At 48.0% G+C, this 16756-nt stretch overlaps 1 protein-coding gene across 1 annotated transcript; it reads left to right on the top strand.

Moving 5' to 3' along the window:
• Nucleotides 1–770: 770 nt before the first annotated feature.
• UBAP1L (ubiquitin associated protein 1 like) lies at nt 771–14805 on the top strand. The gene is made up of 5 exons (XM_049611793.1): nt 771–938; nt 5327–5947; nt 8293–8499; nt 13423–13524; nt 14464–14805. The coding sequence occupies exons 1-5, from the start codon at nt 819–821 to the stop codon at nt 14596–14598; spliced, it is 1185 nt and encodes a 394-aa protein (XP_049467750.1). The 5' UTR covers nt 771–818; the 3' UTR covers nt 14599–14805.
• Nucleotides 14806–16756: the final 1951 nt, after the last annotated feature.

Raw genomic sequence — 16756 nt, 5'->3', positions numbered from 1 at the left:
ACAATGGGGATATCCTTGTCTCAATCTTGGGGATATCTTTCAGTATTTCACTATTAAGTGGCCTGTTTGCTTTAGATGTTTTAGTGATATTCTTGATTATGCTAAGGAAATTACTTTCTATTCCTAAGTTATTAAATGGGCTTATTTGTTTTTTCCTAAAATCATGAACGGGCATTGATTTTATCAAGTGCTTTTTCTGCATCTACAGATATAGATAATCTATAACTTAAAATTTTTATTCTATTGACATTTATTTTTACTCCCAGTGATTGATTTTGGAATATTAAGACAATCTCTCATTCCTGAAATAAACTCAACCCAGCAATGTTGTATTTTTCTATCCAAAATTATTTTTATTGAGATTTTTGCAGTTATGTTCATGAGAGATTGACCTTAATTTTGTCAGATTTGGTATCAGGATGGTGCTGAAATAAAAATGAGTCAGGAAGTATTTCTTTTCTGGAAGTGTTTGTAATTTGACATTTTCCTTAAATGTTTGGATGAAAACTCTTGATGACATGCTTCAGCACTAGTGTCATAGGCCACATTTTGGGAAACAATTGTCTAGGGCAAGACTTAAACATGAAATAGTCAATTCTTGTCGGTTTGAATGCTCTTGTTTTTGTTCATTTCCTCCCTATGCAGCACCAGCCGCTTTACTTTTTCCTTCCCAGCTGTGTGGGGCTCAGCTAAGTCACCACACGGGAGAGTGGTAAGGCCATTTGAGACCAAGCCTGGTTCTCAGGACTACACTCTCTCCCTGCCACCAGGCAGCCTGCCCCAGTCCTGCTCAGCCATCTCTACACTCCTCTGACAGAATGAATGCCCTCGATGATGTCCCCTTCAAGGTGCCCAACGGCTTTGTGATAGGCACAGAGCCCCTTCCTGGGCCAGAGCTCAGCGTCCCAGCTTGCAGGGAGCTTCTGCTGGGTTCTATGGTAAGTATATCTCTCTGTCCATCTATCTCCTTGTCTCTGGGTCTATAGATCTGATGCTGAGACTTGGGCTTGGTTCCTTGATTTTATTTTATTTTAATTTTTTTAAGAAAGGAGCTACAAAGCCTTTAAAAAATTTTTTTTATGTTTTTTTAATTTTATATTTGAGAGAAAGAGAGACAGAGCACAAGCAGGGGAGGGACAGAGAGATGGAGACAGAATCTGAAGCAGGCTCCAGGCTCTGAGTCATCAGCACAGAGCCCAACACAGGACTTGAACTCACGAACCATACATGAGATCATGACCTGAGCCGAAGTTGGATGCTCAATCGACTGAGCCACTCAGGTGTCCCAAAGCCTTTTTTTTTTTTTTTTTTAATATTTATTTATTTTTGAGAGAGAGAGAGAGAGAGTGTGTGAGCAGGGTAGAGGCAGAGTGAGAGGGAGACGCAGAATCTGAAGATGGCTCCAGGCTCTGAACTGTCAGCATAGGGCCTGATGGGGGCTTGAACTCACAAACCGTGAGACCATGACCTGAGCTGAAATCAGGAGTCGGACTCTTAACCGACTGAGCCACCCAGGTGCCCCTTGTTCCTTGATTTTAAAGGGCAACAAGGCCATTTCTGTTATATTCTAGAGAGTTTTGGAAATAACCCAAGAGGAAAGGTGTTTCATCATGAAGTCTGGTGGCTTGTGATGGGGATTATTCAGTGGGTCTTATTTTAAGCTTAGGATAACTGGAAGCCTGCCTATATGAAGAACTGAGAGTCATTGCAAGGATGCTCCAATTGCTCCCTTCTCCGCCAGCCTCCTGGCATGTCTAAAACTCTACCGTTTAGGATCACTCTTATGAGCTAAGACACTATCTCCAGAATCCCCTGTTAAAATGCAGACAGTTACAGGGAACCCATTAGAAGGGATTACTATTCCATAGACCCAAAACACATCAGCCCTGGAGGCACCCTCGAAACACCCCATGCCCCACAGCTCACACACTGGGATGTGTACCCAGTGTATGTGGTGGTATCACATACCCTCAAGATAAACATGATTATTTAACTTCTGGGAGAGTCAAGTTTACTTGAAGATTTAGGGGGAGATCTATTGCATTTGTATTATAACACAGGTGTATCATGAACTAGAACACAAAATTCACATGAATTTATAAAATGAAAAAACAAGATTGCAAAGAACTGTGGAACTGATGTGGGGCCTCTCAGACTCTTGTATGTTCATTCTCCACTGTCTGCAGAGGGCTTTGTAAAAAATTCTGAGGATCTGGGTCATCCCTCACTCATTTTGCACATGGGAAATCTGAGGTCCAAAGAAGGGAAATGACTCGTCTGAAGTTAGTGGCCATGGCAAGACTAAAACTCAGGTCTTGACTCCAAATCATTTCATATTAGCTAAGAGCAGGATTGGAATGTAAGAGACACTGGACATGGATTGTTCCAAGGTTAAAAAAAAACAGGTTGTAGGAAGTCAGGTGCAGAGAGTCCAGTCCACAAAGGAGAAAGAGGCTCTAGTGGCCTGGGGGCACAGGAGCAAGAGACTCAGTGTGGTTTTTGTTTTATCTGCAGAACCTGGGGTTGCACTGAGGCTCCTTAGGACCAAGGTCTCCAGAATGGAAAGAAGCTCTGTAGAGCCCAGAGCACATGTCCAGGGGCCCATCCTCTGTAGGGCAGGAGCTCTCGCTTTCTCCAGGCAGCTTGTACTATGGGTTCTTGCCCTGAGTCAAAGTCGGCCTCTATGGTTGGGAGTAGAAATTTTCTTTACTGGAGGTGGATCATTACAGCTTTTCCTTACATGCTGAGCTCAGGCCAAGCTGGGAAGAGGCTTTTCTGAAAGTTACTTCTCTTAGAAGCAGAACTGGGCACCTTTCTGCCAAGTCCACATCTGGTGTCCTAGCCAAGGTGCTGACCCTGGCTCTGCCCCCCTCCTCTCAGCAAGGGTATCTGCACTCCCTTGAGCCATTTCCCTTCCTGGGCCTCCATTTCTTTTACTGCTGGGCCAATCTAACAGAGAAGCATGAGACTCCAAGTATGATTTACAGCTTCTCCTGGTAAGTCCTCTGAGTTCACTGGGCTGTATTCCCAGTATTTGGAACTTGGAATACATTTTCCCATAACAATAATGTTATAGATAGAGGTTAGATTACCTGTGAAAAAATAATAACCACAGCTACTATAACTGAGCACCTGCTGTACACTGGGCCTGTGCTTAGGTGCTCTTTATACATTCACTCTTTTTTCTTTCTCAGATTTATGATAACCCTTTTAGCAGGTATGTGTTCCCACCCCATAGCACAGGAAGCCAAAGCTCCCATCCAAGTGATACACAGGGTTATGTTGCCTGTGCGTGACACACCCAGACTCCAACATGTGTCTGTCAGACCCCAGAAACCCATGTCCACCCATACATCTGGCTGCCCTCTCCCTTCCTTCTACATTCAGAGCCTTGGCAAGTCTGTGTTTTGTTGTTTCAGTTTCCCTTTAATGAGAGTTCATCACTGTTAAAAATTTTTTTAGAAGAAAAGTACATTCACATAGTTTAAAAATGAAAAAAAAAATCTATAAAATGGTAGAGAGCAAGTGTTGACAAACATTTCTGTAAAAGGCCAGATAGTAAAAAACTAGGGCAATTAAACTCTGTTGTAGGGAAAGAGTTATAGTTTTGGAAAGGGGTGGGTGGGAATGGTTGTGTTCCAATCACACTTTATTTATAAAAGCTAGGTGAGGGGTCAGTTTGGCCCACAGGCAGCTAGAATATCTTGGGAGAGTGAAAAGCTTCCCACTGACACCTTCTCATCCACCCAGTTTCCCAGCTCCACCCCCTCACTGGAGAGAGCTGTTACTCATTTTCTATGTATTCTTCCAGGGATTCTTCTGTGTATATGCACAAATAAGTACAGCTATTGCCTCCCTTTTTACACCAAAGGTAGCATTTTTTTTAATGTTTATTTGTTTTTGAGAGAGAGCGAGCGAGCACGCAGAGCAGGGGAGGGGCAGAGAGAGAGAGAGGGACAGAGGATCTGAAGCAGGCCCTGTGCTGACAGCAGAGAGCTCCATGTGGGGTTCGAACTCACGAGATCATGACCTGAGTCAAAGTTGGACACTTAACCGACTAAGCCACCCAGGCGCCCCACAAAGGTAGCATTTTATACATACACTGTTCTTCTTGACTTTTTTTTAACCTAATATGTTTTAAGATCTTTCTATATCAGTACACGGAAAGCTTCTTCAGTTTTATTTTTTGCTGTATAGCATTGTGCATTATATGGATATATCCTACTTTACTGAATGGGTGCCCTCTTGATGATCACTTGGGTTCTTCCCAGTCTTTTCCAATTATAAACAATGTTACATGGAATGACTATATGCAAATGTCCTTTTGAATTTTTGTAAGTATTTTTCCAAATTGCCCTCCATAGGGGTCACTGATTTACATCCCAGGCAGCACTCTACAAGAGGCCTGTACCTCCCACACTCTCCCACAGAATGTCCTCAGACTTTGGATCTTTGCTGAGGGCTAGGCGGATGGTATCTCAGGGTAGTTTTAATTTGCCTTTCTCTTGTCAAGAGTGAGGTTGAGCAACTGCTCGGGTGTTTAAAAGCCATCTGTATGGCTCTTTTCTGTGGACCATCCATATCTTTTGTTCATGTTAAGCTGTTGGTCTTTTTCCAGTCTATATCTAGCACTCACTATATTAGTAAATGTAGCCCTTTGTCTGTGATGTGAGTGCTGTTTTCCCCTAGTTTGTCATTCGTTTTTGACTTCGCCTATTGTATCTTTGCCATGCAGATTTTGTACATGTGTGTATCTGTACTTTTATGGCTTTTGGATTTTGATTTACAGTGAGAAAGGTTTCCCCCACTTGATCTTATCAAGGATTTCTTTCCTGTTTTCTCCTAGTACTTTTATGGTTTCACACATATATTTAATGTTTGATCCTTTTGGAAATCATCCTTGTATAAGAGTGAGAATTTCTTTCAGCTAGCTAACACCATTTATGTTTGTTTTTTGTTTTTGTTTTTGTTTTTAGCTAACACCATTTATTAGTCCGTCCCTCTATTTCCCATTGCTTGAGATGCCACCTTTATTATTTACTAAAGCCCCATAGATATCAAAGTCTCTTTCTGGACTTCCTATTCTTTACCTGCATCCGTGGAGGCCGAATTTGCTATTCACTTGTCGTTGATATTCATCCACCCCATTGCTAGCTAAAACTGAGGGTGAGAGTCGGGTGGTGATGGATGCCTGGGATTAAGAATCGGAAGCTGCCCAGACCTGGCAAATTTTTGGCTGAATAGGTTCCCGGAAGGGCAGGGAGTAGGAGTGCGCCCTCTGGCCCCGGTTTGGGTCCCAGAGCCTCACGTCGCCGTCTACTTGCAGCACGACTTCAGCCTGGAGAGGAGGGCGCTCTTCTGGGTAGAGGCTGTCCTCCGGGGACCCTGCCCGTTCCAGTGCGACGCCCCGGGAACGGCGTCAGCGCCTCCCGCCTGGCTGTTACTGGTGAGTCCTGACCGCGAGCCGGTGCCGATGCCTGCCGCAGACATGGGCCCTGAGGATGGACCCCAGCAGCGGCTTGAGGAGGAGGTGGAGGAGGAAGAAAACCAGGACGAGGACCACGACGAAGAAGAAGCCGCCTCCGCCAGCGAGGAAGAGCCACGTCCCTGCAGCCCCCAGCCCGGCCCCCCTGCGAGCCCCGCCCCCCCTGCGAGTCCTGGCCCGGGCCATCCACGGTGCTCGCTGGACGTGCTGCGCGGCATGAGGTCGGAGCTGGCCGGAGCGCGGCGGCGGCTCTCTGAGGGCAGGCTGGCCGCCCGCCCCCGCGCCCTCCTGCACCGCATCCGCCACCGGGCGCTGAGCCTCTGCCCCAGCCCGGCACCGAGTCAGTGCCCCGTGCCGCCCCCGGGGCCCGCGCCCCCACTTCCCAGCACCCCCGCGCCGCCCCCGCGGCCCTCCACGGCCGGCGCCATGCCCCCGCTGCGGAGTCACAAGCCCACGGTCGCGGTAAGGAACCTTCTAGCTCCGCCAAGCCCGCAGGCCAATAGTCTGGGTTCCTAGCCTGATTCGCAGCCCTAGTCTCCTCCTCTCTGCTCTCCTCCTCCTTACCTTTAACTGTTCTCATCTGGCCACGTACTATGCTGTCCTTCCTGTGGCCCTGGGCCTAGAATATTCCCTGCTCAGAGGCCCCCATTCCCTGTTTCCCGCTGTTTTGCTTCTATTAGGGCACATGCCACAATAATTGTAATCATCCAGTACCTGTCCATCTCTTAGGGCAGTGATTGGATGGCATCCATTTTTGTTGCCAAGGGACCAAGCTGCAGACTTGGCCAGTAGGGGGTGCTCAGTGAATGTCTGTTGAAGTAATGAATGTGACTCAAATCTAGGGCTTCCCACAGAGCAAGAGCTTCCTGTAGGATGGATGAGCTGGCGACTCAAAGAATACTCACTGAGCAGTTATTTGCTGCTGGGCCCTGAGTTTAAAGAGAGAAGGTCAAAACCACAGGACAAGGAGAGTTGGCCAAAGGGGTGTGGGACAAGACAGCACTGAATAGTGAGAGGGATCAGGTGTTGAGAGGAGGTGACAGTTTTTGCAGACTGGGAGGCTTTGGGACAGAGGATGTGCACCTGCAAGAAAGGGGAGCAGAAGTGAATTTAAAGTAAAACCCAGGTGACTGGGTGGCTCAGTCATTTAAGCATCTGACTTCAGCTCAGGTCATGATCTCGTGGTTTGTGAGTTCAAGCCCGAATTGGGCTCTGCACTGACAGTGTGAAGCCTGCTTGGGATTTTCTCTCTCCCTCTCTGTCTGCTCCTGTCGCACTTGATCTCTCTTTCTTTCTCTCTCTCTCTCTCAAAATAAGTACACTTAAAAAAAAAAAAAGTAAAATCAGTGAAACTTAAGCCTCAGACCCCTCACTTTGCCTCTCCCAAGGCCTTATACCTAATTTTATCTTCACAATTGTGTGCCTTGAGAGATCCAAATTATGTAAGTACCAAACTCTACAAAACGTGGATCTGGAGCAGATGGAATGGGTCAGGATTGATAGCCAAAGGTGGCAGTTGGGCACAGCTTTCTGCCCCCCAGCTGCCCTGCAGTCAGGCCAGGAGATGCAACAGAATAAGGCCCAGCTGAAGTTTAAATCCCAAAGACAGACTAGAAGTCTGGCTTTTCCCACTCACTGGTGTATGACCTTTGGCAAGTCACTGAACTGCTCTGAGCTATCCCTGTTCTACCCGTGAAGTGGGCCACTTGACCTCGCACAGTTGCGTAGAGCAAACTCAGAGAAGAGGCTCTGTAAATTGGACAGACCACACCGCATCAAGGGCCAGATGGTGATGCCAGGATGGCTCTTCCTGGTGCACATTAAACTTAACTCTAGCAACAACCCTGTTGGGTGGGGGAGGATTGGGGCACATGTTCTGTACAGGAGAAAATTGAGGCAGAGAGCAGCTAAGAATTATTTTTTTAAATATTTTACTTATTTTTGAGAGAAAGAAAGACAGTGTGAACGGGGGAGAGGCAGAGAGAGAGGGAGACACAGAATCTGAAGCAGGCTCCAGGCTCTGAGCTGTTGGCACAGAGCCTGGCGTGGGGCTTGAACTCACGGACCATGAGATCATGACCTGAGCTGAAGTCAGACACTTAACTGACTGAGCCACCCAGGTGCCCCACTAAGAATCTTTTTTAAGGTCAAAAGAATAGACTCAGATCCTAAGATTTTGATGTTTTCCAGTTAAAACTGGGGGTAAAGCAGACCCTAGAGTAAGTTTCCCTGGTAGGGAACCCCTTGAAAAGATAGGAATGGGTGGGGAATTCATGTCACACATACACACTCTGCCCCAAGAGCCAGGGCAGCAGCTAGGCTTCACTTGGGGAGAAGGGATCAGGGTAGTTTGTTCAGAGTTGGCAGATGGGTGCTTCTTGACAGGGAATGGGGTGATGCTGGCCAAACTGATATGCCTTCCAGCCACCCTCCTTACTCTAGGGTCTGTGCGGGTCCTCTCAGCACAGCTGTGCCCAGTCCCTGCCCTGTTCCATGCCCTGCCAAGCCCCAGTCCAGCCACACTGAAGAAGGAGGAAGATCCACCTCTGCTCCCCACTCACTAAGGTGTGGAGTAAAGAATCCTGAATTTGATTTTGAGTAGGGCTCAGCTCCCAAATGTGTGTTGCTTACTCAGTCATTAACTTCTCTGAACCTTGATTTCAGTATCTGTAAAATGGGATAATAGGGTGGACCTATGATATTTCTCTTGTGGAAATATTATCATTTACTGGCCTGTCAGTAAAAATGTCCTGCCCAGCCAGGTGTCACTTCCAGTAACTGACACATCCAACCTGTCTGTATTTCAGTCCCTCAGCCCGTATACCTGCCTGCCACCTCTTGGGGGGGTGTCTCAGAGTCTCAGCACCTGTAGAGCACACCCTGCTTCTGCTGACCTGCTGTCTGCCCTGAGCCAGGAGGAGCAAGATCTCATCGGGCCAGTGGTTGCCCTGGGGTATCCCCTGCACAGGGCTATCGGGGCTCTGCAGAAGACAGGGCGACAGAGCCTGAGCCAGGTAGGTGCATGGGGCCCAGAGCTGGGGGAGCTATGGGTCTGGAGCCAGGGGAGGGGCCAAGTGGTTTTTATCTTTAACATGAAAAAGTTTTTTCTCCTCTTTAGAAGCAGAACCTTAGCCTGGCATTAATTGTTGAGGGTTATGAGCAAGTTTCTAGACCCTAAGGCTATTTTCTCCATAAGAGTTTATCAGGAATCCCTGTGCCCAGAGAGTTTTAATATTCTATTCCTGTCCCAGTCTCTGCCCCAAGCACAGGAGCTTTGGGCAACCAATAATCTTTCCAGAGATCCCCAATAGAACTTTCTGCAATGAGAGAGATGTTTTATACCTGTGTTGTCTAATACAGTAGACATTAGCTGTATGTGGCTATTTGAAATATGGACAGTGTGACTAAAAAACTGAATTTTTTTACTTAATTATAATTAATTTAAATTTAAATAGCCACATGTGGCTGCTGGCTACCATATTGGAAGGCACAGCTCTAACCACTTCCTTCAATGAACAGTTTATCTATATTCATATCCATCTCTTTCTCTTTTGATCTACCCATCCATCCATCTAATCAACAGCATTTACTGGGAACTTCCTAGGTGTTTAGATGCAGTGGGGAGCTATGGGGAAAACTCCCTCTTGATGGAAGGGCCTGCAAAGAATTTATGGCCATTCTTAATCGACCACAAGGAGGTTCTAGTGATCAGGAAAGTCTTCATGGAGGTGGCACGTCTTCAGCTAGACTTCAAGGATGAATAAGCTCTGAATTTGAAGGAAAGAGAAGGGATGATATTCCAAGCAGGAGGAACAGTATGAGCAAAGGGGTGGAGAGACAGCAAGGAAGGGTTTGGGAGGCCCTGATCCCACCAGTCTTGCTGGAGTGCAGGGTGCATGATGCAGGCTGGTAGGAGATAAGACAGGGAAAGGGAGGGGCGCCTGGGTGGCTCAGTTGGTTAAGCAACCAACTTCGGCTCAGGTCATGATCTCACGGTTTGTGAGTTCCAGCCCTGAGTTAGGCGCTGTGCTGGCGGCTCAGAGCCTGGAGCCTGCTTCTGATTCTGTGTGTCTCTCTCTGCCCCTCCCCCGCTCATGCTCTGTCTCTCTCTGTCTCAGAAATAAATAAACATTAAAAAAAAAAAAAAGACAGGGAAAGGGAGTTGAGGGCAGATTGAGGGTGCCTTGAAGACTGGGCTGAGAAGTTTATAAATGACCCACTAACAACAGGAAGGCATGGAAGGATTTTGAGTTGGGGCAGGAGGTAACATTGAATGCCACTGCCCGAACCTCCCTTCTCCCACCTGAATGTAACATCCCACTTCACCTTGTTTCTGACACATGGGGACTTTTTTGGTTGGAAAGCTGAGCTGAAGGTATCAAAAGGTCCCAGGGCAGTTGGCACTTAGTTGTCTCTGTGCCCCCCCCACCATCAGAGGGCTTGGGCACTCTCTCAACAGTCATGTAGATGACTGCTATGTGCTGGGTCCCTGAGGTCTGGAGCTGCCTGCTCTTGGATAAGAAGTGACAAAAGGAGAGTAACTCTCAGACTGGAGCTGAAGCAGGATGTGCTGCTGCCAGGTTGAGGAGGTGGGCGAATGCCCCTAGCCCCCTTCCCTGCCCATTCCTGCTTCCGCTCTCCTCTGGCTTCATTGGTCTGTGCCTTGTCCCCCATGTGGTTAACATGGAGGCTGCTGACATTTCTTGAACACCTTCTTTGTGCCAGTCCCTCAATCAGAGAGTATTCAATTAGGCCTTCTCAATTCTGCACAGTTGCCACCACTGTCCCCACTTTGCAGATGAGGAAATTGAGGCCAGGGAGGTTCATATAAACAATCAGTGGCAGAACTGGCATTGAGGCCAGGCTGGTTTGACTCTGAAGCTTTGCTGCATGCTTCTTTTCTCTCATTTCTTGTGGGAGAACCTTCCAGGGAAGCATCCCAGGCTGATATGAAATTTAAAAGTAGATCTAAAGTTGCCCCCACCTTCAGCTGCTGCTGAAAGCCAGGACCTTGGCCAAGAAACTGGCCAGGAGGACTATGAAGGACCAGGCCCATGGTGCGGGTCTGCACATTAGTTGGAGCCAGCACAGGGCACTGGCCTCCCTGTGGGTGGGCTGGAAGAATCACATTATATCAGGAACATTGTGTTTCCAGATATGTACTGACCACCTGCCTGGCCAGCCAGATCTCTGGGTGGCCTTCTTCCCTGGTGGTCAATCAGGAGCCAAGCCCTGAGGTGTGGGCCTGAAGGACTACTGGATGACTTCATCTGTCCTCCCCCACCAAGTTAATATTCCCTGCTGTTCTGTGAAGTTCTGCCATTAACTGAGCAGCTCCTTTGGGTTCAGATTCCTTCTCACCTTAAAGGATATATACTATAGTAAACCTCTTTGGCCAGAAATTAATGACAGATGGTCCAGGAGGGAGGTTATGGAGACAGAGCTCTTAGAAGAGCCAGGGAGAAAAGAGGAGATACAAAAGATAAGCTTTGTCCATGATTGCTTCGTTCCTTCCACAAGGATGGATGTGCCCACTGACTGCTTATAGGACAGCATGGGCAGTGTGTATGAGTATCCATAGGCCAGGCACCTTGCTATGGGACTCCAGGCACCTAAGGGCCCCTCTTTGAGTCTCACTTTCCCTATTCACAGAAGGGAGGGGGAATATGTGTTTATAATCAATTACTTACAGTCACATCCTTGGGTGTGAAAGTGACATCCTTACCCACCCTGGGTCCTGAGGCAGACCTGGTGACTTCTACAGTCTTATAGGCCCAAAAGCTGACCAACCAGCAGAATCTTTACAAATGTAGATCTACAGGACCTACTCTGGAGGATCCCAGCCAGTGAATCTGGAGTGGGGCCAATGGCCTATCATTTTAAAGATCTGAAGGTGGTTCTGATATGCAGCCTGGCATGGAGTCTACTGGTATGGATTGAGGTCAGCCATCCCTTGAGTCAGTGGTTCTCAGCCTTGGCTGTACATTAGAATTACCTGGAAAGCTATAAAAATCCCAGGGCCCTGAAGTGCCTGGGTAGCTCAATCAGTTAAGTGTCGGACTTTGGCTCAGATCATGATCTCACGGTTTGTGGGTTCAAGCCCCATGTCAGGCTCTACACTGATAGTGTGGAGCCTGCTTGGGATTCTCTCTTCTACCCCCTCTCTCTGTCCCTCCCCTCCTCACACTCTCTGTCTCAAAATAAACTTAAAAAAAAAAAAAAATCCCAGTGCCCAGACTGCCCCCTAGACTGGTTATATCAGAGCCTCTGGAGGCAAGCATCAGTGGTTTATGGGTAAAGTTCCCAGGCAGCTACAGTCAGCACCAAGGCCAAGAACCTTTGCTGTGGGTGAACCAAGAGGCAAAGGGCACACCCATCACCTGCTCTTGACATACTCCTGTTTCCACCTTTGGAAATCCTGTCTACTTTTCAATGCAGCTCAAAGCCCCTCCTCTAGCAGTTGAAGCCCCTCTGCTAGCAGCTGGGCCCCTGATGGACAAGGCTGAGAGGTCAGATGATCTAGGCTGTAGTCCTGGGTCCCTGGGCAAGCTGTCCACCCTGCTTGGACCTGTTTCTTCAATTGTGCTAGGAAGGCTTGGCTTGGTGGTTTACAAAACATGCTCAGAGCAAGGTCTAGGTGTCCTGAGGCAGGAGCATTGGACTCCTGACTCCCCTGCTCCTGCCCCCAGTTCTCCCAGAGCAGCTCCAACCTTCCTATTATTGTTGAAGGCTCCTGATGCTTGGACAGTTCAGAAGCTAAAACAGTTTGAAAACCATTAATCTGTATGATCCATGCTTTCTGCCCAGCTCTGAAGGTCTGCAGAAACCCGACCTGTTTCTTTTCCACTTATACCTGTAATTCTTGTGGTCTGCAGCCTTCACTTGGCATCAACTCTCTATAAATCTTGCTTTGATTTGCCTGGCACTCATGATTTCCCGTATCTGGTTCATCTCCCCCACTAAGCTGTGAGCTCCCTGGAGGTGGTTCTTAGTTCATTTTATAAACACAGCATACATTTATTTAGCTCCTTCTGCCTGTCATGCTGGGTGCTCTGGGAACGCAGCAGTGAACAAGACTGATACAACCCTTCCCTCATGGAGCGAGAAGTCAGCAGATGAGAACATTGAGGAAGATAGTAGAACAGCTACAGAGTTGTATGTGCTCGGATAGGGGAAGCATGGGTGCTGTGGGAGCAGCAGGCAAGGCACCCAGTGGAGACTGGGGGCAGAGGCTTCCCAGGGAAGAGGAGTGAGACTGACCTTGGCGGAGGGAGTTAGATATGCAGAGGCCTGGGGCTGCTGAGGGAGTCAAGGCCACTGATGGGCAGGGACAGGCCTTTGAGCTCTGGTAAGGAGGCAGTACTTCATCCTGAGGGCAAAAGCAACTTGTGGTGACTGAACACAGAGTGACTTGAACAGGTTTTCAGGCCTGTGGGATCTTCCTCTGTCCTCCCTTTCCTGGCACTGGGGCTCACATGGTCCTGGGTGGCGGACACATATGTATCCAGGGACGGGGGTGCTCACAGGCGTGGAGGGTGAGGAGGCTGCTTTCACATGGGTGGGTGCTTACCAGGGAGGGTGAACAGACCGGGATGGGTGTTGGGGAGACGCCTGTGTTTCAGGCCAGTCCCACTCCCCTGCTTAGGTTCTGGGAACCCTGTAGGTCATCCTGATAGCCCTTTCCCTGGATTACAGCCCCCAGTTTGGGACAGTTGGTCAGAACTTGCTGCCCACCCGTCCCTAGGTCCCCAGAGGAGGCCTTTGTCCCTCTTTTATTGGCTCACAGGGTCTCTGAGGCCATTTCACGTATGGTGGGTCGACTGGTCAGCCTGGTCTGAGCTCAGGCCTCACCGAGGTCCCCAAGGTTCCTCTTAATCTGTTCCATCGGCTGACCGTGCCACTCCTCTAACCACACCCCTTTCCTCTTTCTGGCCCAGTTTCTCAGCTACCTTAGCGCCTGTGATCGGCTGCTGCGGCAAGGCTATGAGGAGGGCCTGGTGGAGGAGGCCATGGAGATGTTCCAGTTCTCCGAGAGCCAGGTCAGCAGGGCCACCTGCCCAGGCCCAGGGGAAGAGGAGGGGAGGGATGTGGGTGCACACACGAGCCTAGCATACAGGGGCACACCCGTACCAGAGGCACAGCCTGGGGGCCATCAGGAGCTAGCCTGCTTGCTCAGCCCTGGGGAGAGGGAGACAGCCCAGGGAGGCAGAGGGAGGGAGGAAGGGAGGGAAACAGGAGGCACGGCTTTTGTGTCATGTAGCTGAATCAGTACACAAATATTATAGAGTGTCTGGTCTGTCAGATACCCAGGGAGGAGCCAAGCGCAGCACAAAGATGCTTAAACTCTGCTTGGGGCGTTTGCTGCCTATCTGGAAACCCAGAATGCAGGCACCCGGGGGCCCAGTAGTACATTCTGAGTGGCCAATGTATATGAACTGTCCACAGTGTGCTGTTGGCCTAGGCTCTGCCGGGCAGCTCTTCACAGGGGCTGAGGGAAGGACAGAGGGATGGGAGAAATGCTGAGGAGGAGGGAGGGAGGATAAGCAGAGACTTTTCAAGCACTGGGATCAGAGGAGGAAGGAAGGCAGAGGCTGCACCGTGTGAAACCTCGGCAGGGTTTGGGGCCTGGGCAGAGACCCCAAGCTGTGCATCCTCTGGGCACCCGTATGCAGCCTCCTTCTTTTTGTCCGAGTACCAGAGCACAGAGAGTCAGGAATGGGCCAGAGTGAGGGAGTAAAGACAGGATGGAGCCAGTGGCCAAGCCAGGGCCTCCTTCCTTGGCACAGGAACGGAGGTCCATGCCCATGTCAGCCAGAGGTACAGGCAAAATGTAGGTGCTGCCCAGGATCAGGCTTACCTGGCTTGGGGAGTCCTTAGCTTTCTGGGAATAGATACAGCGGGCACCAGGAAGGGGGCTCCACAGGGAGATGGCTGGCCTGGCAGAGTCCCCAGCACTCTCTCTGCTTCCACTTCCTCAGGCAGGGGAATTCCTGCGCCTCTGGGAACAGTTCAGTGACATGGGCTTCCAGCAGGACCGGATCAAGGAAGTACTGCTGGTCCATGGCAACCGCCGTGAGCAAGCCCTGGAGGAGCTGGTGGCCTGTGCCCAGTGACCTCGGCGCTTTCCACAATGCCTGTGCGTCCCTCAACCCGTGCCAGACCTGGCAATCCATTCCAGCTCTGTTATTAAGACTATATAAGAGGGGTGCCTGGCTGGCTTAGTTGGAGCATGTGTCTCTTGGTCTCAGGGTTGTAAGTTCAAGCCCCACTTTGGATATAGAGATTACTAAAAAAAAAAAAAAAAAAAAAAAGTAAGAAAACTTACAAAAAAAAAAAAAAAAAGACTACATAAGCATAACAGTGAGGTGTGCTCATTGTAAAAATGTAAATAATGCCAAAGGTGGAGGTAAATATTGTAGGGGAGGCCAAACTTTACCCATTTAGGTTTTCAGCTGGGGCTCTTGAACAAAAAGATTAAGAAGAGAAAAACAGTTTATTAATGCATGTGGCACACATCATGTGGGAGAAACCTCAGTAAAAAAGTAACTCAAAGCAGCAGTTACAGCTCTGGCTTCTATAGCGTTTTCAACAAAGACAGTAAATTTGTAGAGAAATACAGGACAAAGGAAACCGGTTTTAGGCTTCCAGGGATGGCATGCTGTGGGGAGGGTAAATATGTGGAAATAAACTAAGGAGTAGGAGTATTTGCAGATCCCTCTGGAGCATCACTGGGCTGATAAAAATCTATTTCCAGAAAAGGTGAATTTATACCTTAGAATTAGGCAAAATTGGGGGGTGGGGAGGTGAGGAAGGGTAGGGAGGGCCTTTTTCCTGCATTTGCTGCTCTTTTTTTTAATGTTTATTTTTGAGAGAGAGAGAGAAAGAGCATGCAAGAGTGAGCAGGGGAGGGGGAGGGGCAGAGAGAGAGGGAGACAGAATCCAAAGCAGGCGCTCCAGTCTCTGAGCTGTCAGCACAGAGCCCGACATAGGTTCGAACTCACGAACCCTGAGATCATGACCTGAGCCGGAGTCAGACGCTTAACTGACTGAGCCCCCACAAGTGCTCCTGCATTTGCTGCTTCTTAATTACCTTCAACTCAAAATAATTTTTATGTCAAAGAGGCATATTTTGGGGTGATATTCTGGTCTCCTTCAATACTAAAACAATCAGCTGAGAGTTGAAAGTGTTTGCTTCTGGGGAGGGATAGAGGGGGGAGCATGGACAAGGAACTGTGTTTTTTCATACAAGCCTTGTAAAACTACCTGTATTGGACTCTCTGTGTGCATTAGTAATTTTGATTTTAAGAATACTAAAACAGGGGCACCTGGGTGGCTCAGTTGGTTGAGCATCCGACTTTCGATCTCAGCTCAGGTCTTGATCTCAGAGTTGTGAGTTTGGATCCTGCATTGGGCTCCATGCTGGGTGTGGAGCCTACTTAAATAAATAAATAAATAAATAAATAAATAAATAAATAAAAATAAATACATGGTGAGCAGTTCTTTTTGGTCCTGTGGGCTCCTGGTCATAGTGTGGAAAGAACATCTAACTGGTTCAGAAGACCTAATTCTTACTTTGTTTCTGCTAATGACTGGCTCAAGGCCTCTTTGGGCCTCAGTTTCCCTGGGAAAAGTGGAGAGACTGGACATGGCTACTATCCATAAAAATCCCCTGGAGAGTGTGTTAAAGAGTCCCAGGCCCTACTCCTGGGTGATTTGATTTTAAAAGTCCAGTTTGGCAGCCCCAGGAATCTGTTTTGTTTTTCTAAGAAACTCTCCAGGGTTGTTTTTTGGGTTTTTTTTATCTTTTTTTTTTTTTTTTTTAATTGCTTTTGTTGTTGTTGACCTCCTGCACCCATTTCTTCCAGCCACTAATCTGTTCTCTGTATCTCCAAGCTTGGTTTTTGTTCTTATGGTTTTTTTTTTTCAGATTCCATATATAAGAGAAATCATTGTGGTATTTGTCTTTCTCTGTCTGACTTATTTCACTTAGCATAACACCCTTGAGGTCCACCCATGTTGTCTCAAATGGCAAGATTTCATTCCATTTATGGCTGGATAATATTCCATTGTATATATACACCACAGTTCCTTTATCCATTCATCCATGTATGGACAGTTAGGTTGTTTCCATATCTTGGTTATTGTAAATAATGCTGCAGTGAACATGGGGTGCATCTATCGTTTTGAGTTAGTGTTTTTGTTTTCTTTGAATAAATACCCAGAAGTAGAACTTCTGGTATTTATTAGATAGTAGATCTATTTTTAATTTTT

This window comes from Panthera uncia, assembly GCF_023721935.1.
Source record: "Panthera uncia isolate 11264 chromosome B3 unlocalized genomic scaffold, Puncia_PCG_1.0 HiC_scaffold_1, whole genome shotgun sequence".
Lineage (NCBI taxonomy): Eukaryota > Metazoa > Chordata > Mammalia > Carnivora > Felidae > Panthera > Panthera uncia.
Note: the sequence above shows the minus strand (reverse complement) of the source record. Positions and strands in the feature narration are given on the sequence as shown.

What these genes read in the sequence shown, in the direction of transcription:
- UBAP1L (XM_049611793.1), top strand. Translation starts at nt 819, where the DNA reads ATGAATGCCCTCGATGATGTCCCCTTCAAGGTGCCCAACGGCTTTGTG. An exon ending in GTCACAAGCCCACGGTCGCG is followed by an intron (nt 5,948 to 8,292) that starts GTAAGGAACCTT and finishes TCTGTATTTCAG; the next exon opens with TCCCTCAGCCCGTATACCTG. An exon ending in GGCGACAGAGCCTGAGCCAG is followed by an intron (nt 8,500 to 13,422) that starts GTAGGTGCATGG and finishes TTTCTGGCCCAG; the next exon opens with TTTCTCAGCTACCTTAGCGC.